Source organism: Ambystoma mexicanum, chromosome 8 (genome assembly GCF_040938575.1).
Source record: "Ambystoma mexicanum isolate Mex_15411 chromosome 8, UKY_AmexF1_1, whole genome shotgun sequence".
NCBI classification, from domain to species: Eukaryota; Metazoa; Chordata; class Amphibia; order Caudata; family Ambystomatidae; genus Ambystoma; species Ambystoma mexicanum.
This window is the reverse complement of record NC_090929.1, coordinates 1,514,913,538-1,514,929,965: the sequence shown is the minus strand read 5'-3', so window position 1 is coordinate 1,514,929,965 and position 16,428 is coordinate 1,514,913,538. Positions and strand designations below refer to the sequence as shown.

Below are 16,428 nucleotides of genomic sequence, written 5' to 3'. Positions count from 1 at the left end.
CTCGTGGAGCTGGCCATCTGCTCACCTTGTGGAGCTGGCCATCTGCTCACCTTGTGGAGCTGGCCATCTGCTCACCTTGTGGAGCTGGCCATCTGCTCACATCGTGGAGCTGGCTATCTGCTCACATCGTGGAGCTGGCTATCTGCTCACATCGTGGAGATGGCTATCTGCTCACATCGTGGAGCTGCCTGTCTGCTCACATCGTGGAGCTGGCTATCTGCTGACCTCGTGGAGCTGGCTATCTGCTGACCTCGTGGAGCTGGCTATCTGCTGACCTCGCGGAGCTGCCTGTCTGCTCACATCGTGGAGCTGTCTTATTTGCGCACATCATGGAGCTGGCTATCTGCTCACACCGTGGAGCTATCCATCTGCTCACCTCAAAGAGCTAGCCATCTGCTCACCTCGTGGAGCTGGCCATCTGCTCACCTTGTGGAGCTGGCCATCTGCTCACCTCGTGGAGCTGGCCATCTGCTCACATCGTGGAGCTGGCTATCTGCTCACCTTGTGGAGCTGGCCATCTGCTCACTTCACAGAGCTGGCTATCTGCTGACCTCGTGGAGCTGGCTATCTGCTGACCTCGCAGAGATGCCTGTCTGCTCACCTTGTGGTGCTGGCTGTCTGCTCACATCGTGGAGCTGTCTTATTTGCTCACATCATGGAGCTGGCTATCTGCACACATTGCGCTGCTGGCAATCTGCTCACATAATTGCCAATCAGTTGTAGCTTCATGCCTGAGACATGAAAGGAGGAATCCACATGGAAGAAGATGGAGAGAAGGGGCTGGGGGACCAATGGCCTGGCATCCCTTATGGAGCAGGTAGCCTATGTATAGGGTCTAGACCAACCAGCCACACGGATGTGTACATTATGTAATTCACGTCACTGATGACGCTGTGCACCTTCATAAAGCGTTGCTCGTACCGATTTTGGCAGAATGTTCAGTGGCAGCAGAGTTCTTTGCTGGCGCATTTCTATTTTTGTCGAAATAAATGTTCTCCTTGCAAGAGGTGTGCTGGGCCTTTTTCCCTAGTGGGTTGTATTTTTCTGGTGTGAGCGTTGAGGGGTTTCTCTACACATATTAACACTGTATGGATGTTTCTCTGCTCTCAGCAGATGCAATGGATCTATAGCTCCCCTCACAGAACAAAGCTGTTCCTTGGCTCACACCATTACTCTTGTTCTTCAGTCACACCGTGTGGTCCTTTCCTGTTCTGGAACCCTTACCCCCACACACACCATGACACTTCACTCTCATTACATGGCGCTGGCCCATTGCTTTCACCAACCCTCTCCCCACACACAAACAATAGAACTATCCCTTCAGTACCGCAGCACTCTTCTCTTGGTTACCAATGCAGCCTTCTGCTGGTCACACCACAGAGCTCTTAAACTAGTCCTCAATGCATTCTTTAAATCCACTTGCCCGGCCAATGTTCTCTTGCTCACACCCATAGCTTTATTTTGAGGTCAGTGAACTCAAGATGGATTATGTTCTTGATGATAGAACTGGATGTCATCCCTGGGTTTTGACGGTGTTTGCATAGTACCTTGGTCTTCATTGTTGGCTTCTAATGACCTCCCTCGCCGTCAGACTGTCTCTCGTGTTGAAGCGTTGTGGTTCCTGTACAGTCGCCTGATGGTTGTCCTTTTGTGTTTCCATTGCAGGCGCTGGTCCGACTCCCTCCTCACATCTCCCAATGCGACGAAGTACTGAGATTCTTTGAGGCTCGACCCGAAGACATTAACCCTCCTAAAGAGTAAGTTTGACGTAAAACCCATGATGACTAGTGTTGACATCTGCGTTCTAAGAAGCCGGAGATGACTTGGTCTGAATCCCCATTGTTGATTGAGAGCCTCCGATCATTACAACCCCCATGTTCCAGCATACTTTTATTTCCATTAGCACCCAGGGTGGAGGGAGCAGCCAATCATGTTCTGCGAATCGTGGGCTGAAATCCTTGATCCCAGGCCACATTCTTCGGAAGTCGCAGAATGCCTCTCTCGCCCGGACCGCCATCTTATCCCAACCCTCCTTTCCCTTGTTTTTTTTATATTCCCAAACCCCCCTCGCTAACCCCACTTACTTAATTGTGGTGGCAGCACCACCAGCAACAGCAGCTTCCCTTGATCTTTGTTTTCCGGCAGCAATGGTAATGGAAGAGGCTCTGTATGGCAGCCATCTTGGCAAAGTATTTTCCTTCTTTGAACGGGATGCTTGTGGAATCCCGTTCAATGAATAAGAATACTTTTATACTTATTTTTTAGCACCCTGGGTTACTGCTTTGGTAACCCGGGTTGTTAATGGTGTTAGTAACCTGTTCCACGAACTACACCGCAGGTAACGTCCCACAGCCCTCGTTAACTGCCCTCGCCTTCGCTCAGGCTTTTAACTCGGACCGCCGGGACGTTACCTCCCGTTGTAGCCCGTGGAACGGGTTACTAACGCCACAATATTGACCATTCAGCTACAGTCAAACCTAAATGCAAGAGCAGCACATCTGTTTTGTGCGACTATTTTAATGAATCATTTGGAAGATAAGTCTGTTAAGAATAAATCTCAATTCATACTGAGTGTAACTTTAAATGATGAGCTCCTATTGATCTAGTTTCACTGTTCGCTGTTCTCGGGAGGATAGCTCTGGAGCAACGTGCTCGCTTTGGAGGCAAGACGGGATCCCTGGGTCCGCGCTTAGAAAGTTCTGGGTATTAAGCGCGTTATAAATAACCTATTACAATAAGGTCCCTGCCCTTTCTGGGCACTCGTAACTGTTGCCTTTCTAATGATATTGCATAAGAGTTAGGGAGGGAATCACACTGGTCTTGGTCCCCATCTTTGATATGCTACATTTTAGAGGCGCCGCTTAGGACTGCTGTTCAAAATTAAGCATAGCCGAGAAGTTCGTTTCTTTCCAGTTGGATTTAATTATAATTGTTCTTTTATAACGCCCTTAATACCAACCGGGATTCGAACCTGTGGTGTTTTTTTGGTTCCAAGACAAACGCGTTGCCCCTGAGCGGGCAGACGGGTTAAAACGTACAGAAAAGAATAGAGTTTCAAAAGAGGCTTCTCTGTCTGAAGTAATTGAATTTCAAGCTCAAAATCTTTTGTTGCCTTGAAAAAGCAGCGTATTTAGCACGAAACATGTGTATACTGTCACCAAAAAGCAGCTCATATTAAATAAATCATCAAAAAATGTAGATGAAAAGTCAACGGTTTATTCACGGTGTGAAACGTAGAGCACACGAGGAAGGTCCTTTATGACATGTGTGTTAAACTATTTCGAGGCAGAAGTGCTTTGTTCCTTTTACTCTGTCCCAGTATCACAGACAACTAAAAAAAATACCTCTACCACAGAAGCGACACCACCCTGCCTGTTTGAATCTGACCTGTGTGGAATTACTTTAGTGCGACCCCACCTGCCTAGCAACAGACTGCTCTACAAGATCAGGGAGCGGTATAGTGCAGTCCTAGCTGGCTAGCGGCAGAGTGCTCTACATGATCGGGAGCGGTATACAAGATCAGGGAGCGGTATAGTGCGGCAGAGTGCGGTACATGATCGTGGAGCGGTATAGTGCAGTCCTAGCTGGCTAGCGGCAGAGTGCTCTACGTGATGGGGGAGCGTTATAGTGCAGTCCTAGCTGTCTAGCGGCAGAGTGCTCTACATGATGGGGGAGCGGTATAGTTCAGTCCTACCTGGCTAGCGGCAGAGTGCTCTACATGATGGGGGAGCGGTATAGTGCAGTCCTAGCTGGCTAGCGGCAGAGTGCTCTACATGATGGGGGAGAGGTATAGTGCAGTCCTAGCTGGCTAGCGGCAGAGTGCTCTACATGATGGGGGAGCGGTATAGTGCAGTCCTAGCTGGCTAGCGGCAGAGTGCTCTACATGATGGGGGAGCGGTATAGTGCAGTCCTAGCTGGCTAGCGGCAGAGTGCTCTACATGATGGGGGAGCGGTATAGTGCAGTCCTAGCTGGCTAGCGGCAGAGTGCTCTACATGATGGGGGAGCGGTATAGTTCAGTCCTACCTGGCTAGCGGCAGAGTGCTCTACATGATGGGGGAGCGGTATAGTGCAGTTCTATAGTTCAGTCCTAGCTGGCTAGCGGCAGAGTGCTCTACATGATGGGGGAGCGGTATAGTGCAGTCCTAGCTGGCTAGCGGCAGAGTGCTCTACATGATGGGGGAGCGGTATAGTGCAGTCCTAGCTGGCTAGTGGCAGAGTGCTCTACATGATGGGAGAGCGGTATAGTGCAGTCCTAGCTGGCTAGTCCTAGCTGGCTAGCGGCAGAGTGCTCTACATGATGGGAGAGCGGTATAGTGCAGTCCTAGCTGGCTAGCGGCAGAGTGCTCTACATGATGGGGGAGCGGTATAGTGCAGTCCTAGCTGGCTAGCGGCAGAGTGCTCTACATGATGGGGGAGAGGTATAGTGCAGTCCTAGCTGGCTAGCGGCAGAGTGCTCTACATGATGGGGGAGCGGTATAGTTCAGTCCTAGCTGGCTAGCGGCAGAGTGCTCTACATGATGGGGGAGCGGTATAGTGCAGTCCTAGCTGGCTAGCGGCAGAGTGCTCTACATGATGGGGGAGCGGTATAGTGCAGTCCTAGCTGGCTAGCGGCAGAGTGCTCTACATGATGGGAGAGCGGTATAGTGCAGTCCTAGCTGGCTAGCGGCAGAGTGCTCTACATGATGGGGGAGCGGTATAGTTCAGTCCTAGCTGGCTAGCGGCAGAGTGCTCTACATGATGGGGGAGAGGTATAGTGCAGTCCTAGCTGGCTAGCGGCAGAGTGCTCTACATGATGGGGGAGCGGTATAGTTCAGTCCTAGCTGGCTAGCGGCAGAGTGCTCTACATGATGGGGGAGAGGTATAGTGCAGTCCTAGCTGGCTAGCGGCAGAGTGCTCTACATGATGGGGGAGCGGTATAGTTCAGTCCTAGCTGGCTAGCGGCAGAGTGCTCTACATGATGGGGGAGCGGTATAGTGCAGTCCTAGCTGGCTAGCGGCAGAGTGCTCTACATGATGGGGGAGCAGTATAGTGCAGTCCTAGCTGGCTAGCGGCAGAGTGCTCTACATGATGGGAGAGCGGTATAGTGCAGTCCTAGCTGGCTAGTCCTAGCTGGCTAGCGGCAGAGTGCTCTACATGATGGGAAAGCGGTATAGTGCAGTCCTAGCTGGCTAGCGGCAGAGTGCTCTACATGATGGGGGAGCGGTATAGTGCAGTCCTAGCTGGCTAGCGGCAGAGTGCTCTACATGATGGGGGAGAGGTATAGTGCAGTCCTAGCTGGCTAGCGGCAGAGTGCTCTACATGATGGGGGAGCGGTATAGTTCAGTCCTAGCTGGCTAGCGGCAGAGTGCTCTACATGATGGGGGAGCGGTATAGTGCAGTCCTAGCTGGCTAGCGGCAGAGTGCTCTACATGATGGGGGAGCGGTATAGTGCAGTCCTAGCTGGCTAGCGGCAGAGTGCTCTACATGATGGGAGAGCGGTATAGTGCAGTCCTAGCTGGCTAGTCCTAGCTGGCTAGCGGCAGAGTGCTCTACATGATGGGAGAGCGGTATAGTGCAGTCCTAGCTGGCTAGCGGCAGAGTGCTCTACATGATGGGGGAGCGGTATAGTTCAGTCCTAGCTGGCTAGCGGCAGAGTGCTCTACATGATGGGGGAGAGGTATAGTGCAGTCCTAGCTGGCTAGCGGCAGAGTGCTCTACATGATGGGGGAGCGGTATAGTTCAGTCCTAGCTGGCTAGCGGCAGAGTGCTCTACATGATGGGGGAGAGGTATAGTGCAGTCCTAGCTGGCTAGCGGCAGAGTGCTCTACATGATGGGGGAGCGGTATAGTTCAGTCCTAGCTGGCTAGCGGCAGAGTGCTCTACATGATGGGGGAGCGGTATAGTGCAGTCCTAGCTGGCTAGCGGCAGAGTGCTCTACATGATGGGGGAGCGGTATAGTGCAGTCCTAGCTGGCTAGCGGCAGAGTGCTCTACATGATGGGAGAGCGGTATAGTGCAGTCCTAGCTGGCTAGTCCTAGCTGGCTAGCGGCAGAGTGCTCTACATGATGGGAGAGCGGTATAGTGCAGTCCTAGCTGGCTAGCGGCAGAGTGCTCTACATGATGGGGGAGCGGTATAGTTCAGTCCTAGCTGGCTAGCGGCAGAGTGCTCTACATGATGGGGGAGAGGTATAGTGCAGTCCTAGCTGGCTAGCGGCAGAGTGCTCTACATGATGGGGGAGAGGTATAGTGCAGTCCTAGCTGGCTAGCGGCACTCGGTTGCTGCTGACATCGTAACACTGTTTTCGCTGCCTGATATCCTGGTGCCACCATGATATTACAAGTCCCGGCGGCCCAGGATGTCAGGCGGCGAGAACTAAGTCCCCATTCCCATGGGGCCACGGAAGCACCGGCACCGCTGCTAACGGGGATTCCAAGGAAACCATGACCGGACCGCCAGACTTGTAATGGGGCCCAATGAGTGTGATTCGTGTTCCCGCCGCGCTTTAAAGGAAGGAGGTAGATGGAGTGCGAGAATGAGTTCTGTAAGGAGTAGGAGTAGTAGTGTGTGCAAATGATTCCTAAAAGTGCCTCGCCCTGGCTTAGGATAGGCACTGCCTTCACCTCAGCAGCAGCACCATAAAAGGAAACCAGCAGAGGCGTGCCACCAGGCCTGCTGGCAGAGCAGGGACAGGGCAGGGGACTCAGTTTGGAGCCTAGGCGTTGAAGCCCATTCCTTCATCGACCCCGCCTATGAAGCAGTGCATGCAGAGTTGTTGAGGTCTGTGGGCCGGTGCAGGGACATCTGTGTTCGGAGCCCTGAGGTGCACAGTAAGATTTCTGTGGCTGTCTGCAACTCCCCCCCCCCAGCACTGTAGAACGCCAAGCTGGGGGTGCCTTGAAGCATTGAAAATGCCCTGCAGCATGTTAGCGCTATATTGAACAGCAAAACAAACATACACTCAAACACCCTTACATGAAATCTCCCGTGTGGCGTACACGTGCAATGCAGAAACTGTTTCTCGATCATGGAACCGTACACATGTTCTTAAATGTCTTGGTCATGGAAGCAGGGCACATGGCAGAGCACCGGTGGAACGGGGGTGCTCCTAACTCCACTTCCGGTCTCCTTTCAGAGCCCTGTCTTAGTAAGAGAAAGAGCAATTCCGAGTGACACCTCAAAATCCTATCTGTGAGGCCGCACCCCCCCCCCCCTCCTATCTGTGAGGGCCCCCTTCCCCCGCCCCCCCAGATCAGTGATTTATAGTCATGCATATTTTACTCACTGGAGATGTTTGACTTGTTACATGAGGGCGCAGAGTAGGAGGTGCTCTCCCAGTTGGAAGTTAATTACCCAAATTGAATTTCATCCACCCCCCTCCCCAAAGTGCGCCTAATGCATGAACTAATGATCAGAGAGCGGTCTGTGACCCCAGGGGCGCCCGCCTCTGACTAATGCAGCATCGTTTAACCTTTGACCCCTTCCCCCATCACTTACAGTGCTCCCAAGGGGTCTGTACTGTAGAGCCTTCCCGCTGGCATCGGATTACAGGCGTGTGGGGACGGTGCCAGGCCGGACAGCGAGGACGGCTACTCGGCAGGCGAACAGCTCTCAACTTGTTGAGCGTGTTGAGAGGGTCAGCGGACGTGAAGATGCCGGCCCAGCTATGCATTTAAATGGACGTGCATTTGCCATAATTAAACTCTTTCTGGGTCACATTCTAAAGCGGATACTTTACACTTAAGCAATAGAGGCCAAATGAGCAACTCACCCCCCTTCCCCATCTCACAATTAATTTCACACTAGTTAAATGTTCTAGATCTCTAAGTATGAGGGTGGGTGAAATGTTCCCCGGGGAGCAGAATCCCCGGTCTCTGTTCACTGATTCTGCTGATATGTTCTCCGGGTTTCTCCAGTGGGGTAGGACTGCCAAACGGGGCCGTGATTCACTGGAATGTTCACATGTTTCTTCTTGCGCTTAATTATCGGATGCGTGGGCGCCACTGGGCGGCCCCGCAACCCGTCAGAGATAAGGAGGCATTCTGGCCAATCAGGGCATGCATAACGATCATGCCCGCTCATTGGCTGAAATTATCCATGTGACATCATTGGCTGGAATTTTTTGTCTCACAGCTTGGGCAATTGGGGGGCAAACTCCTACTTGTGCATCATGAGCTGTTTGGCAGCAATCGTGCATTTTGATTCACATTATCCGAAACAGGAGTGCCCCACCCCGTGTCACATCTATAGAAATCTTCGTTTGCCCCCCTCCTCCTCTTCCAGTTGTGATGAGCGTTCTTTGGCATGACAATCATACATGCCAACATGCTCCATTCAGGAGATGCTAGTCCAGACTGAATGTTAACTTTGCATCCTGGGACCTCTAGTCCTGGATTCCCCCCGTTATAAATCCATGACTATATGTCCCAGAATTCAGGGCTGGACTAGCATCTCCTGAATTGAATGGATAATGTTGTCATGTATGGGAAATGCCCACCGAGCTTAGTTTTGATTGGCATGTTTTGGGCATAACTATTTCAGGGATCACATCCCCAAATGGATGGATGGGTTGTGACAATCATGTACAAATGACACGGATGCTCTTTCCCTGAGAGCTGTCCAGGTCAGTGGGATTTAAGTAGTGACGGGTATGAGTGTGCCCCCTGCATGCATCCTGGAGGACTGCAATGCCTGCAGAATGTAGGCGTGTGTGTGGCAGACCACAGCTTTCCAGATGCACGTGACAGGCATTGTTATTCGGGATGTGGGTTTTCAGAATCCCCCGCATAAGAGTCTAATTCCCACTCAAATTCGACGTGGATGTGCTGCAAAGTGGACATTTCACTGTTTAGCGGGCTTCAGCCCCCACACCCCAGAGCCAGCAGGTCCTGTGTGTGATATGTCAATGCTTGGCAAATGCCTAGTTAATGCCTATAAATGAGCCAAACCTGCTGGCTTTGCCAATGCTTGCTTTTTAACAGGAATTCAATGCAAGGAATAGATACAAGGACACGCCTATTGCTTAAAATAAAGTGGATGAAGGCACACTTTGTTTTGACATTTTATGACACTAGGAGCTGTTTTACAACTGAATGCAACTATGTCATTACCTTTCAGAAGGCTGCTTAGAGATAACAATGGCAGCCCATAAAAGGCCATAGTTTGATGTTACTGCTTGATAAAGCTAACTCAACGAGGATCCAGGAGAGTGGGTGCGGAGGGGCCAGTAGTGTCTATAAATTGTCAAAGGGATCAATTAATTACCCTTTCATTACATGCTTCACACCAGAGGCTAGTCTCTAAACTCGGGACCGGGATTCAAACTAGTGTTGCTCTGCGTTGTCCTGCTACCAAGGCAAACACGTTTCCTCTGAGCTATCCTTCTGGCCCATGCTCATGGACAGCCAAATAACATCTGCAACTTCCTCGTAGGCGTATTCCAGTGCAATAGTTTGGGCTCCATAGGTGGTGCTGAAGCGACCCCCCTAATGATCTAAGCTAAACCCATCCTGCTGGTTCTGAATTATTCGTGAAATATGTGAAATTAACACGTGGTTTTTGCCACATCTTCTCTGCATGTGTCTTGATTTTAGAGTGAACTCGTCATAATAGTCTGTAAAGTCTCCAAATGCTTTTTTTCCAGTACAGGGTACATTGTTTCTGCAAAAAAATAGAAAAACATCAAAGACCATTTTATAATGGGCAGTGAATCAGTATTCCAAAGACAACACCATGCGGTCTGTGACCCCCGCCATTTTCAGTTTGGCCATATATAAGCGAAGTCGTTACATTAGAGTACAGATGGGGAGAAGTGGCATATCAGGAGGGGCACAAAACGTGTGGGTGGTGTTTGGTTATGTGCCCACCCATTAACTGCCTATGGTCCTTCCCACCCAATTCCTGTCCCTCCCCCACCCAAAACGCATACTCCTGGGATCTCTCAAAGCTCGCTTTATCAAGCCTTAGCAACTCGCACTCGAAGTTCCTGCCAGTGTAACTCGATACTGGCGTAATAACCTGTCTTAGCCAGGTCTGCCTTCTGCCACTCAATTGCTAAGCACTATGCTTGTGCTTCACGGAAGTCATGTTAAAAACAAGCATTGGCAAAGGCAACTGTTTTGGCTTGTGTAAAATTATTAGGTATTATCTATCCAGGCACTGCTTTTATGTGCTGTAAGGGTGCAGGAGTAAGGCTCGGATACAAGTGTGGCATTATTTTGGTTATAATCTTTTATTCATAAAAGCAAAGAGATTGGAGAAATGCCCTTTACATCCCTAAACAAAGAGGGATTTCCCTGCCTCCAAGAAAACTAAGGAAAACTGTCAGAATGTCCAAATAAAAATAATCTGTCAATGTCGTGTCCCAAAACCCTTCTTCTGATCCTAACACTATTAACTAATGACTGGAATCAGTCAAATCGGAAATGTTCAGGGGAGAAAAGACCGAAGGTTATTTCAGAAAAATAATCTTTGGTCTTTTCTCCCTCAAACATTTCCATCTCAGGCTTTCAACCCCGATCCCTAATGACTAACCTGCAAGGACTCCAAACTCCAAACTAAGTTAGTAGTGACAGCTCTTGCCACTTCAAAGTCACAAGTGTTCAAAGGAAAAACAAAGGTGCAGCTTCTTAACAATTGGTGTGCCAGTAACCAGGGGTTGGCTCCTTTCACCTGGCTTTTGACTGGTTACTCTCAGGCCTTCATATGGGTGAGAGTCCCAGACTCGCACAACTGTATCACATAACGTGGATTAATTTGCTTGGCAAACATACTCTTCCTTCTGGACAGTGTCAGTTTCTCGTAGGGTCCCAGGCCCTCTTATTTGACCCTCATATGAGTGGGCGTCCCAGACTCGCAATGTGGCAACATGACTTGGCTTACTCTCATGCCAACTACATCTGCCCCTTTCAGATGACTCCATATTCCTCAGGGTCCCAGACCCTCTTGTGCCTTTCGGAACTGGTTTCTTATATGAGTACGGGACCCAGACTCGCAATATGTGGTTACCACGGTTTGGTACACTCAAATGGGTACAAGCCCATGGTTCTCTTTCTTCGGTTACCTTTAGGTTCCCAGATCCTCTCGTTCTCTTTTTTTATATCGGCAGCATATCCCCAACTCGCATGCTGCTTTCAGTGTCCCACACCTTTCTCAAGTGCTATCCACTCTTCTCCCCAGGCTTCCCCAGACCTCCAGCCCTTCTCGGTATGCCTGCGTACCTTTTTTTTTGGTTCACGCTCTCCCTTCAAGGCTCTGGTAGTTCTCAGGGACTTGTCTTTGCTACTTATCACTCCGCTGCCTTTGGTGGCCTCCTCGGCGACTTGTGCTGCATTGCAGCTCCCCGGTTTGGGGAACACTCAGGGTTTGCCTCCGGTACTTGCTCGCAGCGTCCCTTCTTCCTGGACTTCCAGTGCTGTGCCTCTGTCTTCCGTGCATGGCGTCTTCCCCTTCTTTACTGGGCTTGCCAATGCGGTTCTCGTGGCCATTCGTCAGTTCCCAGCAGCTCTCGACTTACCTCCTCAGAAGGTAGCTCTCTCCCTCTGTTTCAGCTGACAGGGATTTGAGCTCCCGGCCTCCCGCACTTCCCTGTTGGACTGTTCTCGACCAATCACATTTTTCAGAAGAGTCGACCGTTCCCTCCTGTTCTCTGGGGTGATTGGTATCCTCCTGCGCATCTTCTTCACAGTAATGTTATAATCCTTATATGGAAAACCAATAGTGTCCCCTGGTATTCTAGTCAGATGTGAGATATTAGGTTGACTGACTGTGCACCAAAGAATGTTGTTCCTATCTAAAGATGGGGAGGAAGGGTTGGACTTCGATAAGGAGGGGGTTTGATGTAAAGCAGGATTATACTGTGTTCTCTGGGAAAGGTTGTCCCTAATCCCATAAGGGGCTTCCACTCCCATGTGATTCCCCCCTTGTGTAACACCTCCAGGGGGACTATTGTACTGTGGACACACCACCGCCCTGGCCCATTGGAAAGGTCTCCACCTATGGTAGAACGGACGAAATCCTCAGATTCGTAACAATGCTCAGGTACTCACACCATTTTGAAGCTGCTACCATCATTGGTCAGTTACTACACTTTGGCAGTGCATGGCAAATGCATTTCCCATGCCTACACAAAAGCCAAAACTGTTGGCATTGCTAATGCTTGTTACAATTGGTCTTGCTTCCAAGGCGAGCACGTTTCCCCTTAGCTATGCTCCCGAGACAAACTTCCGAGCTACTTGTAATTGTGAAGATACTTGCTGTGATTTCATTGGGTTCAAAGGCTGTGTGACGTCACTTCATGTGATGGCTTTATGGCGTCAAAGTTTGCGTGTCATTTCTACTACTCTTTTGATGTGGTGAAATGATGCTGGTGCCTGCAGCATTGATACGGCCATCACTAAAATTGGACAAAACATGACTTGCCGGTGACTCTCTAACATGATCAAATGTAAAGGAGTACCAAGTTTGAACCAAATTACATCGTGGGTCTGTGCCATTTGTTCAGTGGGCTTTCCGGATTATTAATGCCTGTTTACACTGAGATGAGCCCCAGGCAATAATGAGAGACTGCCACTGTGGTGTGATGAATCGGGGATCTAAATTGTTTGGAGCTGGAAGCTATTCAGCTCCTGCTTCTAACCTAGGGGGAGCCTGGTTAGCTTGAAACCAATAGCTTCCAGGAGCTACTTTTGGCTCCTCAGGCCAACTGGTGCCTTACAAACATGCATATGCGAGATTAACAGAGAATATGAAAATGTTAATAAAGCAGAATTTGGACACATCTCACGCATGTCTAAACACAATGGATCAAACACAATGGGCAAAAAGTTACAGTAACATCTCCTGATCACTCCTGGTTCCCCTGTGGTTGCTCCTGCCTGCAGGGCGAAGCCCGACACCCAAGAGCTGGTTTTAGCTCTTGCTGATCAAATCTTAATGTTGAACCCTGTCAATGAGTGTCAGACTACTGTAGTTTCCTTCAAAATGTTCCACTTCTGGAAGAAGAGGCTTAGTGGTCACATACTCGACTACAAGATCTCTGCCTCCCACCCACTCATGACCACATTGCGTGAACCTGGGCAAATAGCTTTATCTAGAAGTCACTCATTTCCCGGGGCTGTCAAAATGTGGAGCAATTACAAACCAAATGAAGGCTAAGTTGGCAACAGGTTCACTGTCATCAAGTACAAGTTCATCAGTTCCTGGCTATCTGTGGCGCCCCCACAATTTCCAACCATAGGTGGCAGCAGAGGGCACCGTTTGAATGAGTTTTCTATAACCGCCTGGAAGTCAGCAGCGCGATCTGTGCTTGGCCTTCTTTCTGTTACCTGGGCGGTCTCCCAGAACGTGGCTTATTACCTTTGGTCAAGCTCAGGTCTGCAACAATTGTCATCTTCTTGGAGAAACGGTTTGATGTTTGGGACCGAAGATGTTGTGATTAAGAAGCTGCCCCTCAAAGGGACTCTAGTGCATCCGGCCCTCACCAAATGCATCCACCATCAATTGGCCAGGATGTGTCTACAGGATTCCGGGTTCTACATGGAAATATCCCCCAAACAATATTGCTAATGATAATATTTCTACAATAATATCGCAAGCAATAATATGGACATGACAATAATATCTCCAGAGCAAAACATGTATTATTCTAGCTCCAGTCCTATGATGAAGAATTTGGATGGTGGTCCTTCCCAAACCATGGCTCGGGCGTTCTTTGGGAATATTATTGTCATATGTGCGATTGTGCTGGAGGTTATTATTGTGGCAGTCTTACTGTTCAGGGCCCTTTTTTGGAGGACTTTCCAGACTACTGCGAAAGCTACTGCCTTCTTCGTTAGGGTGACCAGATTTCGAAAACGAAAAACCGGGATGACCAACAACATAAAAGAAGGACTACTGCATCACAGCCCACCAATTACCGCCCCTCCCCTAACACGCCCTCACAACCACCACCCAATCATATTTCCAGCACTTCTCTTTTCTATAAACTGTAGATGATCTCATTTGTGCACGTTTATCTGTGAATCTTGGCGTGTTAATTCAAAACAAGCATTTGCTCTAATTAATATTACATGGCTTGCTGTACAATGATTTCCAAGCCAGTCTCTGTGACACAGTCAGTAAGTGTTGTGACTTGTACCTGAAAGGTTGGGCGTTCGAGCCAATCCTCCAACTACAAAATTCTGAAAGTGTTGGGAACAATAATTACAATTTTAATTACCGCATCCACCTAACCATGTAAACCCCGGACGGGGTTTCTAAAATGAAAAAACTCCCGGGGCCTCGGGACGGAGGGTGATTTCCCCACACTGTCCCTGGAAAACCGGGACGTCTGGTCAACCTATTCTTCGTAGGCGCAGAATATCTCGCTGTACCTCCCGGTTTGATGAAGTCTTCTATAAGACCGTATTGCCCTTTCCTGCGTGGAGGTGGAGCCATTGTTTCTCTAGAAGCATAGAAACAACGCTTGCCTTAAGGAGCTGTACTGCCCACGTATAGTTTAGGGACCGGTCCAGCTAGTGCGGTAATGACTTTGCAAGACCCGTGGAGCGAGTCCTGCACGATTGGAAATATCCCACTCCTGTGGTGAAGACCTGGATCCTGTGGAGATTCGGAACAGATGTTCATGGTGTTTTAAAATATGCTTTCTCGAAACCCAATACCCTTGTACTTTACCACTGGCTCCTCGTGACTTTCAGTATTAAATTCAATGAATCCCTGGTCACCGGCTCCGCGTCTACTGTTACTTCCAACTGTGGTTCCGCATTAAGTTAAGCTATTATCCTGAAACCCACTCTGGTTACTGCGGAGAAGGTAGGCCGCCCCTTTAAAAGGAACCCGCAAAACATCCCTAATGTGAAACTTTGGCTCTAAAGTTTTAGTCCAGTTGGGAGATGCTGATTTAAAGATTTAAAGTGATTTAAAGAGCCAATTTCATTGCTAGCCACAAAGTGTCGACGCAATGTCTAGTTATGGTCTAAAAATACTCACCAGTGCACTTTTTGTAATGAGAGAATGGCTTTCATAGAAAGGGATCAGACATCCAAAAATAGGGTGTGTGGATAAACCGTTTGCACTTCTTTTCTCTGAAGGAATTATGAAATGTGTATAGACTACTCTTTGGAAGTGTTTTAGAACTGTACGATTTTTTGGGGATGAGTGGTGTCCCAGTCGGGCCATCACTGGATGCTCTCTTGCACTGTGCACCAAAGCACACCACGGAGCGGGTTGCATGCAAAATAAATGAATTGCTGCTATATTTCTATTGGTACGAAGTCCTTTCATCGCCTGCAATTTAAAATAACGAGAAACATCATCAATTTTTTTTGGGGTGGTGGGAAAGGACAGATAAGTGGTTGGGGGCTCGGGTATAGTTAAAAATAGGTGCAGGGGGGGGGACTGGGAGCGGCCCATAAGAAAATCAATGACCTTTTTCGTTATTTCATACACGTTTAAATTGCAGGCGTAGAAATGCCAGCTGATGAAATGACATGGAACCATTTCTTTGCACTGGAGCAAGGTTTGCCCCAGAACAAATGCAGTGAAAAATTGTTCTGCACCAGTGCAAAGTTTAGGCAGCACCGCTCCAAGTTGCGAGTGTGAGAGGTAAGCATGCAGGTCACATAGAGCACTTTGGAAGAGACGGAGCCATCGGTTTGCACAGAGGACCGACATATATGTCCAGTATAAAACCCGCAACAAGTCCTAATTTATTTAGCCAACAGCAAGAGATGCATGTCCATTTAGTGGTAAAAGCGAAACTTCAAATCCCAGAATACAAAGTGCTTTTGGCTAAAGATCTAGGACTAGCAGACCGTGTCTCTTTACACCGGGCAGCTAAGAGATTAGGTTAGATGGATGAAAGGTGTACTGGCTAGCACACAGACTAATTAGGGATGGATGAAAATCCTGCCCATAGTACCCCGGGAGGGGATGGCGGAATGAGCAGGCAATCCACCATCTGCTTCTGAAATAAATTGTTCTCCTCGGAAGCCCCTGTCCCTTTTCTGATTGGGCAGAAATAACTCGAGAGAAGTAGGAGCCGGGTCCAGCAGTCAAACATTTCAGCCAATCAAGAGTCTGGAATGTTCTATGCTCTCTGTCTGAAATGCCCAGCATTCCAGTCCAAGTCCACACACCATTCTGGCTTTTTAATTGGATGAAGGATCATATGTTGCTATTGCAGATTTTCACAGGCGGATGGGCAGTCTTTCTGCAAAGTTATAGTTGGATCTGGAAGAGATGAAACTATCCACTTATGCTGTGGAATTTTAACTCATCCCTACTGTAGCTCTCTGACTTGGTGAAGAGGCAGCCAATGCAGTGTGTTTTGGGGGCTGGATAAAGGAGGTCTCTGCAGCTCAAACAAATTCATTTCTGGCGGGTTGCTTTTTCATTATGTAATGTAATGCATTCTGAATTGGTGGACATCACTTCCAACTGCCATCTTGGA

At 49.0% G+C, this 16,428-nt stretch overlaps 1 protein-coding gene across 6 annotated transcripts in view; it reads left to right on the top strand.

Moving 5' to 3' along the window:
• The window catches only part of SH3PXD2A (SH3 and PX domains 2A), a 1,212,758-nt gene that overhangs the window by 520,344 nt on the left and 675,986 nt on the right, over positions 1 to 16,428 (top strand). For all 6 annotated transcript variants that reach the window (XM_069611721.1, XM_069611718.1, XM_069611722.1 and 3 more), the window contains one exon: positions 1,666 to 1,757. In XM_069611721.1, coding sequence (XP_069467822.1) covers positions 1,666 to 1,757 — 92 coding nt within the window. The remainder of the gene's footprint in view (positions 1 to 1,665; positions 1,758 to 16,428) is intronic.